The 12,615-nt window shown below is 43.6% G+C and overlaps 1 protein-coding gene across 1 annotated transcript in view; it reads left to right on the top strand.

Annotated features, from left to right (window-relative positions):
* The window catches only part of Tiam1 (TIAM Rac1 associated GEF 1), a 347,016-nt gene that overhangs the window by 301,557 nt on the left and 32,844 nt on the right, over window positions 1-12,615 (top strand). The window contains exon 17 of the mRNA XM_042687299.1: window positions 8,360-8,463. Coding sequence (XP_042543233.1) covers window positions 8,360-8,463 — 104 coding nt within the window. The remainder of the gene's footprint in view (window positions 1-8,359; window positions 8,464-12,615) is intronic.

The raw sequence follows: 12,615 nt of genomic DNA, 5'->3' as shown, positions 1-12,615 counted from the left end.
TCGAGCCACAGCTGCGCTATTGTCTTTGTTTTTTTAGTTAATTGGAGATAAGAGTCTCTCTCGTGCCTGGCTGACTCTGAACTGCAATCCTCAGATCTCAGCCTCCTGTGTATCTAGGATTACGGGTATGAAGCACCGGCGCCTGCATCTTGTACATCTAGGCAAGCAATCTACCACTGAGCTAGCTTCCTAGGCAAAAACAAACAAAACTTTACCTAAATTGCAAGAATCACAGATCCTGAGGTGTATGTCCCCAGGTTTCAAACCTCCGTTCTGTTTGCCTCTCTTTCTCAGTTCTGCCGCTGGGATCGGCATTTATTTTATTTTTGTGCTGAATGCCACACTCATGTATCTTCTATGGAATTCTAGTTGCCCAAATGGAACAAATCAGGTGCATTGCTTTATCTCAGTATTACAGCCATGGTGCCAGGGCTCAGGGAACTGAAGTAGCTTCTTTAGTCATTTAAAAAATGAGTTATTCCTGCAATTGAGCTGAGGAGAGCTGAGCATCAGTGGTGAACAGCAGGTCTGTGGCATGTTAGAGACAATTAGGAGCAGCCTCAGACTTGAAAAATCAGGCCCTTTGATGAGCCCAGAGGAAGCCAGAGTGTGCAGCCAGTCTCCTGCAGGAAGTCTGTTCAGCAGCACTTATTTAACAGGAAACATCTTGTGATTGCCAGGAGAGTCCAAAGCACCTTGATCTTTTGGGGAGAAATTGTCAGCCCTGCTAGATTGGCCTGGCCAGCATGTGCTCCCGACTGCATCTGAGATTAGAAGATGATTTCGGTCAGGTGTTCCATGGAGATTGTCTGTGCCCAGATTCTGAAGACTGCAGACAATCGGGCTGCTGGGAGGGGCTGTGCGGAGCTGCCCGGCTTTATCTTCCTACAAACAAATCTGGTCCAGTGTTTTTGAGTCTTGTCATCTCACTGATACCATGAGCACATGGTCTCTTGTTTGTTTGTTGATACAACTCGAGGCCATGTGTGCCTCCTAAACTGTGTGTCTTTCTTTCTGTCATTTAGCACATGGGCTGCTTCTGCTGGAATCAGATTCCTAGTCTCCATTTCCAGAGATATGACTGTTGACGTTTGTCAAATCCAATGTGTGGGGAAAAAAAGTCATTTTGTAGATGAAGAGCTTCCATTTGTATATTTTAAAATATCATTAATGTATAAGCTCACAGGATCTATTAAGTCCTAAATATTTGGATTTTTATGGATTTTAAAAGTTTGGGGGGATTTTTAGATTTTTTAAATGTGTGGATTTTTATGGATTTTAATTTTTTTTCTCTGTAGGGACTGAAGGCACCAAAACCCTGTAAAATTTGAGAAGAAATTATTTGTCTTCAAAATTTGTTATTTCCCACCAGGTGCTGTTGGCTTACGCCTGTAATCCTAACTACTCAGGAGGTTGAGATCTGAGGATCGTGGTTCAAAGCCAGCACAGGCAGGAAAGACTATGAGACTCCTATCTCCAGTAAACTACTAGAAAACTGGAAGTGGTGCTGTAGCTCAAGTGGTAGAGCGCTCGCCTTGAGCTGAAGAGCTGAGGGACAGCGCCCAGACCCAGAGCTCAAGCTCTATGACTGACTTATTTTCCCTCTTTTCATAGATTTATTTGTTAGTGTGTGTGTTATTTTTGAGGCAGTGTTTCACTATATAGCTCAAGATCAGCCAGAGTGATTGTGATTCTCTATCTCAGACTCCTGATTGCTGATTACATGTTTGTCCTCTACTCCTGGCTTGTAGAATGTGCTTAGCTTTCTTTAATTTCAGTGGTAGTTTTGTTCTACAATACCTTTGTCTTTGCATTTTAGTTTTGTTGTAGTGGCTATTTATTCTGAGAATATACACAAGAGTTTATATGGACTTCTTATAATTATACTAATGTGACTAAAAAGCAAAGCAAAATTAAATCAGAGCCTAACAGTTGAATCCCAGGTGTTTGTTGTTGTTGTTGTGTTTTTTTTGTTTTTCTGGTCATGGGGCTTGAACTCTGGGCCTAGGTGCTATCCCTTAGCTCTTAGCTCAAGGCACTCTACCACTTGAGCTACAGCACCACTTTCGGTTTTTTGGTGGTTAATTGGAGATAAGAGTCTCCAGGATGGGCTGGGAAGGTGGCTCAGTGGTAGAGCGCTTGCCTTGCATGCCTGAGGCCCTGGGTTTGATTCCTCAGCACTACATAAGCAAAAAGAAAAAAGCCGGAAGTGGTGCTGGGATAGCGCCCAGGCCCAGAGTTCAGGCCCCATGACCGGATTCCCCCCCACCCCCCCCCCCCCCCCCAAAAAAAAAGTCTCCAGGACTTTCCTGCCTGGGCTGGCTTTGAAGCATTATTCTCAGATCTCAGCCTCCTAAGTAGCTAGGATTACAGGCGTGAGCCACCAACGCCTGGCTCTCTTTTGCTTTTTGAGATAGGATTTTACTGTTTTCAGGCTGGCCTGGAACTTTGAAATTTTCTGCCGCAGCCTCCTAAATGCCTGGATTATAGGCATGAACCACTGTGTCCAAGAATGTCTTTATTAGAAGTCTTGCTTTTCTTAACCAGTCATCCTCTGGATTAAAAAAAAAAATCTGTTTCTTGGGAAATGCTAGAATTGGAGAATCTGTTTAACACCCATTGTTTATGAATCTTCTTTAAATTTAAGTCCCACATGGCTTTGAATGAAACCAAAGTGAAGGTGTCCAGTCCAAGTGAATGGAAAAGCAAATCCCACTATAAACTTACATTGACATGCTGGTGCCGCCTAGAATCTCACTGATGTTTATCCCCAAGATGGTGTGTGGGCTAGACGAGCTACAAAGGTTTTCAACTACAGGGGAAATACAAAGAACTCGGGAAACACATTATTATGATGTGGAAGTCATTTAAAGCAAGGGAATGATGTCATCTGTGACCAACAATGAATCCTGCTGGTAGCAGCTTTAGAGATGCCCAACAGATCCTATCCCATGGGAGCTTCAGTCCCGCTCTGGGCTTCCTCGTGCTGTCAGACTGCCAGCCTCCTGTTCCTCCATTGTCTCTATCTTTCTCCTGCTGCCTGCTCTCCTCTGGGTGTCTTCTGTGTGCTTGGTGCTGGGATGCAGACAGAAAGGTGTCCAGCTCTGACTGCCCCTCATCCCTCTCTTCAGCTCTGTCTGATCCTAAGAAGTATGGTCTGGTCTGTTAGCATCTTGTTTCCCATGAGTTGGGGAAGGATGCCCAAGATAAAGAATTCCTTCCGTGTCTGTTAGAGCCAAGTCTGGTAATAAGAAAAGGTGGAGTAGAACCTTGAAGAGCTCTGTGAATGTGTCTGTGTTGGGAGTGGGGCAGCAGTGTTTTCATAGAAGCTCGGGGTGTCTGGAGAAGTCCCTGGATGGCCAGGACACTGGCCTCCCACTTGAATCTGTTTTCTGACCATCTTAAGGGCTCAGATTTCTTGGAGTGGGCTACTGTCCATTCCTACCTCTCCTGCTTTCTTTGAGGACTGAATCTTCCAGCCACCCAGGGCTTCCTACTGCTGTGGGACAGACCACTCTGGTCGGCCTCGTGTGCTTGTTTCCGTGGCCCACATGCCACCATAATGTCACTTCTTTTGGTTGAAGCAAGTCACAAACCAGCCCAAAGCCAGACACAGGCGGGAGAGACCCCTGCCCTCCCCCCCATCACTGTCCCCCCTGCCACCCACCCCCTGCCACCAACCCCATCACCCTCCCTCCTTTCACCCATCCCCTGACACCCTCCCCTCCGAAACCCACTCCTGACACCCTCTACCATGATGCCCACCCCCTGACACGCCTACCCCCGCTTCCTGTCACATTCCCTCGTCACCCCCCATCACCCACCCCCTGCCACCTACTCCCGCCACCCTCCCTCGCCTGCCTTCTTGTAGCCCTTGCAGACTGCCACAGCTGTGCTGCGCCTCTTTTTTTCCTCACTTCCTTGGCAGTTATCCTTAGTCAAGAGCACAGACAGCGTGCCACGACAGGGGCCACAGAGAACCTGTGGTTCAGAGTGAGAGCTACGCACAGCTATTGATGATTGGGTCATTAGTACATTTTATGTATTAACCTTCGTTATATGTATTAAAGATAACTTTTCTTAGTCTGCAGCTTTTTTTTTTTGTCTTTCTGGTCCCTTTTCACAAAGAAAGGTTTTAATGTTCATAAAATGTCACTTTCAATGCTGCACGATGTATACTTTTTACTTGGCTTAAATCCTTCTTTCGGGGTGGAGGGCTGATGAGGGGGGGTGGTGACGGGCAAGATGCATTGCAGGCCTGTGTGCACGGCCAGAATGAATTCCCCTGTTAAATAATTAACAGATGCTAAGAAAATAAAAAGAAACCCATTCTTTGCTCTAAAACAACCAACTGCATTTGCAATATTTTCTTCATTTTTTGTTTTATTTTTTAGTGAGCACATAATAATTGTGCATACTTGGGGTACCATATGATGTCTCCATATAATAATAAGATTGAGGTAACTAGCAAATCCATCACCACGGACATTGATCACTTCCTCTCTCCTGTTTTGAAGTGTACCTCACTGTCAACTGGATTTGCCCGGCATATTTTCTTCTGTAGCATTACTCTGTGGGCTGTCTGTACTCTTGTTTATGCCGACCCAGAGCTGTTTTTCAGGACTGGGTGGGTGTTAAGAGACCCTGTTACGTTTTTTCCATCTGGGTAATCCCCTGTGGTAGCAACATTTATCAACTGTTCCATTCCTTCCCCTCATCTGTAGTGTGCATCTGCTGGCATCTGCTCTATTCATGTTTCCTTGTACGGGCGGGGCTGCTTCTGGCTGGCTGTCCTGTCACCCTGCTCTGCCCTGTGTTACGTAACTGTAGCCTTATCTATTAGTGAAAGCACTCCAATCTTGTTTTTCTTCTTTCAACTGTCTTCAATGTTATTGGCCATTTGCTCTTTTATTTAAAAGCCGAAACAACTTAGTTCCAAGAACAGCTACTGGTGTGGCCTCTATGAACATAGATTCTCCTATTAAGACATAATTTTGTGCCTTAATGGATGGCCTATTTGTATACATTGTCAATCCTTGGGAAAATGTATATTCATAAACTTTGGTAATAGGGTTTGAAATGCATTCATACATCAAGCTTAGTAATTACAGATGTTATGTCTTCCGTTTCTGCCTAAGTTTACTGTGTTTGATCATTAGTAGACCTTCTTTCCATGTACTTTCATCCATTCTTAATCCTTGGCATCTTTTCTTGCACATAACATTTGGCTGGGGCTTTAACGTTTTTTTCTAGAAGAAAAATAGAAACAAGAAATGTATTAAGTTTAGTGTATCTAACATTCATTTAGAAGGCCCATTTATTGTGTTTGCTTTATGGTGTTAGGCTTCTATTTCTCCAGGCTCACTTCTTTTCTTCCTTGCCTTGCCCTCTTCTGGATTGCATTTTTATTAGCATGCATGTCACAAGCATCTTGTGACATTTCCGTCCTTGTTTATATACCCCTGTCAGACGCACCCTCTCCATCGCTCGTTCATCCTCTTTCCCCCACTTCTGGAAACAACTTCAGCAGGGTTTTTTTCTTTTGCTCTATTTTCATACATTCACATAAAGTACATTGATTATTCATCCTCATTCACCTTTCCCATGCGCTCTCCCACACGGAAAGCTAGCCCTTGCTAGAAGCTGTTTTACTTTCCTTTTGGGTTTTTTTTTGGTACATATTACTTGCACAAAGGGGTTTTAAATTGGTATTTCATATGTGCACATATTAAATTTTAGTCTGATGAGCCCCCTCTATTGCTCTTTCTTTCCCCATCCCCCCTATTATTTAACAGTTCTGCACTGCACTTAAAATTTTTCTTTCTGCTTACATAATCTATTCTTGCATTCTTTTAGTAGTAGCTCTTAAAATTTGAACTATATTCTTACCCTTATAGAAACTACCACTGGTCTTCTGTTCTCATAAATCATAAAGTTCTTATACAGCACTTTAAGTATAATTTCCCTCAACTCTGTTTTGAGTGTATCTTAAGAGTGTTTTTTCTTAACAATCCAAACCGTGCCTTTTTGGGGCTGGGAGATAGATGGTGGTTTTATTTATTTATTTATTTATTTATTTATTTATGGTCCGGTCATGGGGTCTGAACTCTGGGCCTGAGCACTGTCCCTCAGCTCTTCAGCTCAAGGCTAGCGCTCTACCACTTGAGCCACGGTGCCACTTCCGGCTTTTTTTCTTTTTGCTTATGTGGTGCTGAGGAATCGAACCCAGGGCCTCATGCATGGAAGGCAGGTGCTCTACCACTGAGCCACCTTCCCAGCCCCAGTGGTTTTATTTTAATTTCTTTTAAAAATCATCTTTTAGTTGTACAAAGGGGTTTCAATTCAGCATGTCAGCTTTGATGCATCTTCATCCCTGTCACCCCTTCTGTCATTCTCCCCCTCTCTTTTATCCCAGCCCCACCCATTCTTCAAGGTTTTGTAAGTCCTGTCAACGCTTCATCATTTTAGCTTGTATACTAGATTTTTTTAAAGATTACATAACTATTTTTTCCTCTAAATTATATCCTTTAGAGAATTTTCTTTTAGTAAGGTTCTATTTGTGGTAAATGTTCTCATTCTTTGTTTCTCAGAAGTCCTTATTATAGTCTCTTTCTTTTTATTTTTGGTCTGGTTGTGGGGCCTGAACTCTGGGCCTGGGCGCTGTCCCTCAGCTCTTCAGCTAAAGGCTAGCGCTCTACCACTTGAGCCACAGCGCCACTTCCGGCTTTTTTCTTTTTGATTACGTGGCACTGAGGAATCGAACCCAGGGCCTCATGCATGCAAGGCAAGCGCTCTACCACTGAGCCACCTTCCCAGCCCTATAATCTCTTTCTTGAAGAGCATCTTGTTTATCTAGGGAGTACTGGAGATCAAATCTAGGGCTTTGTGTGTGCGAGGCAAGCATCGTACCACTGAGCCATACTCGCAGCTCCTTTTGGGGGTAGGAGTGTAATTCTGTGTCTATAGTTTCAGCTTGGAAGTTCTGTTTGCCAGAGTAAGTTTTGTAAGCTTACCTTATTATACATGACCAAGTGCGATTAAAAGAGAATAGCAAATTGCAAGAAACTTCAAAATCAAAAGTTGCAATTCCTGTGTGGATTACTCATCTCACTTGATGCAAAGAAGCTCTCAGTCAGCTCTGTGTTCCCTGTTATGGGTCACGGGTCGTGCTTTCCACATGCTGATCCTTCTGGTTCCCTGGCGAGGGCTCTTGTCCTATCTGGAAGACGGCCTCCATCTTTCTGTGTCCTCCCATGGCAGGAAGAGAAAGAGAGCATGTCAGTCTCCTCCTCTGTGTGTACACATGCGCACTGATAACGGCCTGAATTCAGGACCTGGGTTTAGCTTATTTTTAGCTTTATTTTTATTTTGTTTAGCTTATTTTTGCTCAAGGCTAGTACTCTCTCTACCACTTGAGCTACAGTTCTACTTCCTGCTTTTTTGTTTTTTGGTGATAAATTGGAGAAAAGAGGCTCACTGACTTTCATGCTCAGGATGGCTTTGAACCTCAGTCTTCAGATCTCAGATTCCTTAGTTGCTGGGATTGTAGATATGAACCACTGGTCCCTGGTTCAGTCTCTTCCCCACATAAGGACACTAACCCCATCATCAGCAGGTCCTTGCTCAAGACTTAAGCTGATGTTTATCTCCCCAAAGTTCAACCATTATATACCAATACCATTCACTTGGCCTGGGTCGTCGGCTTCAACAGAAGACGTGTGTGGGGTGGTGAGAGTCGGTTGTGGAAAGGTGTAGAAATTTCACAACAATGATGATTGTGTATTTTTGAATATATATATAAATTTTGAATATATTATACATTATAAAATGTAATTGAAATAAAATAGTAATAACTAAAATGATCCTTCCTTCCTTCCTTCCTCCCTCCCTCCCTCCCTCCCTCCCTCCCTCCCTCCCTCCCTCCCTCCCTCCCTCCCCCCCTCTTTCTTTCTTTCTTTCATCTTTCGCCAGTCCTGGGGCTTGGACACTAGGCCTGGACGCTGTCCCTAAGCTTCTTTGGCTCAAGGCTAGTGCTCTACCAATTGGGCCACAGTGCCACTTCTGGCTGTTTGTGAGTAGTTTCTTGGAGAGAAGAGTCTCACGGACTTTCCTGTCTGGGTTGGCTTCAAAACGTGATCCTCAGATCTCAGCCTCCTGGGTAGCTAGGATGACAGGTGTGAGCCACCAGTGCTTGGCTTCAAATGATCATCTCTTGAATGGAGAATGTGCTTTGTACCTGGCAGGTCTGACAATAGGCACCCACTTCCTGAGCTGGACTCCCCAGTTGTCCATCACAGGGGTGCCTTCCAGCCATGGCTTTTCACTTAGACCCACGTTTTCCTGTGGTTTCCTCTGGCAGGACACAGCCTCTGCAGCGAGCAGGGCAGCAGCGCAGACACGGCTCCGGAAGACACCGAAGGGCCAGATATGGAGTCTTCAGATGAGACGGATCACAGCAGCAAGGTGAGAGGTTTTCATTTGCACATTACATGTCCTGAATCACGGGGGAATGCAGCTACCTGCCACCTCTGCAGCTGCATGGCTTGGTTGGCCCCTCGCTCCCCGGATGAAGCGTTTGTGCTAAATGGCTGGCTATGAAATCCAAATGCCAGCCTTGGTAATACGCCGTGTGTGAGAAGAGAGGGTAGAAATCACTCGTAATGAATTGAGGGCCTTTTCCTCTCCTCTCAGCCACTGTTGGAGCTCCCACTTAATGACACCAGTTCATCTCTCTTCCTTCTCATGTCTTCATTTGTGTAGGAATGAGACTGCATCCAAAATGGGTGTGATTGAGTCCGCTGTATTTTCTTGCTACTTAGGGTTTCTGTAACGAGCTGCTGTGGAATGACCTGTGAGCGGCTGTTATTAAAGGCATATTTTTTTTTTCTTTTTATGAATCCAAACAGATAGTTCTTCAGTTGAGCACTGGGAGAAAAAGGTATTCTTCTGATACTTTGATTCTGAACACTCACATTATTAGCCGTAATTCAGCCATTTCTGTTCTTCTTCATGAAGAGTTCTGTGCATCAGAAACCCTTTCCATTACGGTCTCTAAAACACAATGCACTTTAAACACCTTTCACCTGCCAGGTGCCAGTGGCTCACTGCTATAATCCTAGCTCAGGAGGCTGAGATCTGAGGATTATGGTATGAAGCTGGCCTGGACAAGAAAGCCTATCAGATTTTTATATCTAATTAACCAGCAAGAAGCCAGAAGTAGAACTGTGGTGAAGTGGTAGAGTGCCAGCCTCAAGTAAAGCTAAGGGATAGCACCCAGGTCCTGAGTTCAAGCCCCACTACTGGTGCACACTCACACCACCACCACCACCACCAACAACAACAAAACAAAACTTGTACCTTCAGAAGACTTCCTTCCTAAAAACTCAATTGTATATGATTTTTTTCCATAGTTATTCATCTTTCCAAGTCATATTGGCAGTTATGTCAATCTGATTGGTTAACTTTCATTCTTCTGATTGTCCCTTAGCAATCATGTAACCTGAAAAAATTGCATAAATTTAAATTACACCTTTGGTTTACTCATGTGAAGAATCAGGGTGAGTCTTGCTTTTGCCCAGTGATTTGATCATTGACTCAAATAATATAACTATGGCAAATGGAAATGCAACCCAAAGATGAACTATTTCTGGGCTGAGAGCAGTGCTCACACCTGTATTCACAACAATGCGAGAGGTGGAGGAAGGATGATCAGAATCCGAAGGTCAAGACACTGAGAAATAAACTAAAGCCAAAAGGGCTGGGACTATGGCTCAAGCTGTAGCATGCTTGCCTAGCAAATTTGAGGCCCTGGATTCAAACCTTCATACCACATAAAAAAATAAAAATAGGAACTCTTTCTATGTATCTCCTGTTTTGTCTTACTGTGTATTCCTATCTTTCTCTAAGACTTTCCTTTCCTCCCTCCCTCCCTCCCTCCCTCCCTCCCTCCCTCCCTCCCTCCCTCCCTCTTCTCTCCTCCCTCTCCTCTCTCTTCTTCCCTCTCTCCCTCTGTCCCTTCCTCCCTTCTTCCTTCCCTTCCCTCCTTCCTGAGATAGGCCCACAGGGTTTCTCTATGCAAACCAAGCTGGCCTCAAACTCTTGATCTTCTTGTCTTTGCCTCCTGAGTGCTGATATTACAAGAGTGCACCACCATGCCTGTGTTTTGTTTTTGTGTTTTTTTTTAACTGTCTTCAGCACTTCGTTATAGGATTAATATTCTGGCAGCAGGGGAGTCTGAGAGTTTGAACTCAGAGTCTCATGTTTGCTCATCTTGCTTGCTCTGCTGGCACTCTACCATTCAAGCTATGTCTCTAACCTCTTTTTTAGCTGGTTATTTTAGAGATGAAGTCTCTTAGACCTCATTGCCTGGGTTAGCTTCAGACTGTGCCCTTTGGAGTAGCTACTGGTTCCTGACTAGGATTATCATTCTTGATGTCTTCTTAAGTTAGGCATAATATAAAATTAAATATTTAAATAATGATATGTCTGCCTTTATTTAGGAAGAGCATTATTATTAGTTATTAACTAAAAGTGGATCAATAGAAATGCATGTTGCATTTATAGCCAGAGAGAGGGAGGGAGGGAGGAAGGAAGGAAGGCAGAAAGGAAGGAAAACATGCTTACATTACTTTTATGTATTTTTTACATTGCTTTTATTCACTTCTGTGGGGAGTATGGAGGAATCTGTACACAGATAAGATAACTCTTTTCCTGTGTCTGAAACATTTGTCTTTAAGTTCTTTTTAACTTGGAATGTTTTTGTTTCACTCTAGTGGCTTGGTGTTATTATCCAATTGGGGGTTTTGAGAGATACTGTTGCTATTTTATTTTTATTATTATTATTATTTTGCCAGTCCTAGGGCTTGGAACTCTAGGTCTGGGTGCTGCTACTTCAGCCATAGCTCCATCTCTTGCTTTTTGGTGGTTCATTGGAGATAAGAGTCTCATGGGCTTTTCTGCCCAGGCTGACTTCAAACCTCCATCTTCAGATCTCAGCCTCCTGAGTCACTAGGATTACAGATGTGAGCCACTGGCACCTGGCTTGTTTCCACTTTAAATCAATGAGTCCTGAGTCTCTCCAGGCAGCACTCTTATAGAAAGTCTAGCAGAGGAGAGGCAGAAAGAGAAAAGTCCCAGGTTTTGAGGCTCAACTCTGTGCGTCTCTTGCCTCCTGGGCCCTGGAACTTACCTGGGACAGACAGGACCAAAGGTCAGAGCTGTACCCAGAAATTTTCCCTCCAAATTATTTCTTTATTTGAAATATTTTATCTTGCAACCTAAATTCTCTTACTAAAGTAGCTCCTGATGAGAATTAAATATCTCTCTTAGGATATTTGAAAACACAAATTTCACCTTTTACCTGCCATCCTGGCCAGTGGGTCCTACTGTGTAATGTTAATTTAATGTTCTTTTTGTTTTTTGTTTTTTTTTGGGTCCCGTCATGGGGCCTGAACTCTGGGCCTGCGCTCTGTCCCTCAGCTCTTCAGCTCAAGGCTAGCCCTCTACCACTTGAGCCACAGCTCCACTTCTGGCTTTTTTCTTTTTGCTTATGTGGTGCTGAGGAATCGAACCCAGGGCCTCTTGCATGCAAGGCAAGCGCTCTACCACTGAACTACCTTCCCAGCTCATTAATGTTCTGTGTATATTAGATAACCTCTCTATAATGGAAAAAAAAAGGGGGGGGGGAAGGTAAATTGGTTTGGCTCCAGCCTTTGTGTTATTTAGGTCAGTGTTAAAACCTACCTTCTGAGCCCAATACTGCTGATCCACGCTTGTAATCCTAGCTACTCAGGAGGCTGAGATCTGAGGATAAAGGTTCAAAGCCAGCCAGGGCAGGAAAGTCTAGGAGACCTTTTTTTCTCCAGTTACCCACCAGAATGCTGGAAGTCGAGTTTTGGCTCAAGTGGTAGAGCACCTGCCTTAAGGGAAGAAACTAAGAGATAGGTCCTGAATTCAAGCCCCAGCACTGACACACAAAAAAAGAAGAAAACAAAAGTACAACAAAAATACCTTTTGGTAGGAGTGTTAAGGTCTGGTGTTAAGTACCAGGGTTCATAAAAGAAGAAAATAATTTATTAGTAGTTTTAGAGACACAGCCATGAATGAACCACTTACATAATTTCCTAATGCTGTGTTTTGTAGGTATCTTTTGATTAAGGTTAATTTTTTTTAATTGCATCTCCTGTGTCAATATGCTGAAGTGTAGAAAAATGCTATAGCCTTGTTTAAATGTACTCATATTCATTGGATATGTAAATATAACTAGTGAGTAAACAGATACTAGTAGCCCATGTCTCCCCACCTCCGGCTGAGTGGGTAATGCTGTTGATCTTGTGGTTGTTTTATGTTTTGTTTTGTCCATTCATGCTTTATGAAACACAGATTGTAGCTAGAATAAAGACAGTGTGTTGACATTCTATATATATTTTATCCAGTGTTTTAAATGGAAGTTTTTGGTAGTTACTCAAGAGACTGAGATCTGAGGATCACAGTTTAAAAGCCACCCTGGGCGGACAAATCTGAGATATTCTTATTTCCAATTAAGTAAGTGGTAGAGTACCACCTATGAACAAAAAAGCCAGGCGAGAGCTTGAGATCTTGAGTTTAAGCCCTAGT

Source organism: Dipodomys spectabilis, unplaced genomic scaffold, assembly GCF_019054845.1.
Source record: "Dipodomys spectabilis isolate Male_0828 unplaced genomic scaffold, ASM1905484v1 ptg000107l, whole genome shotgun sequence".
NCBI lineage: Eukaryota > Metazoa > Chordata > Mammalia > Rodentia > Heteromyidae > Dipodomys > Dipodomys spectabilis.
Note: the sequence above shows the minus strand (reverse complement) of the source record. Positions and strands in the feature narration are given on the sequence as shown.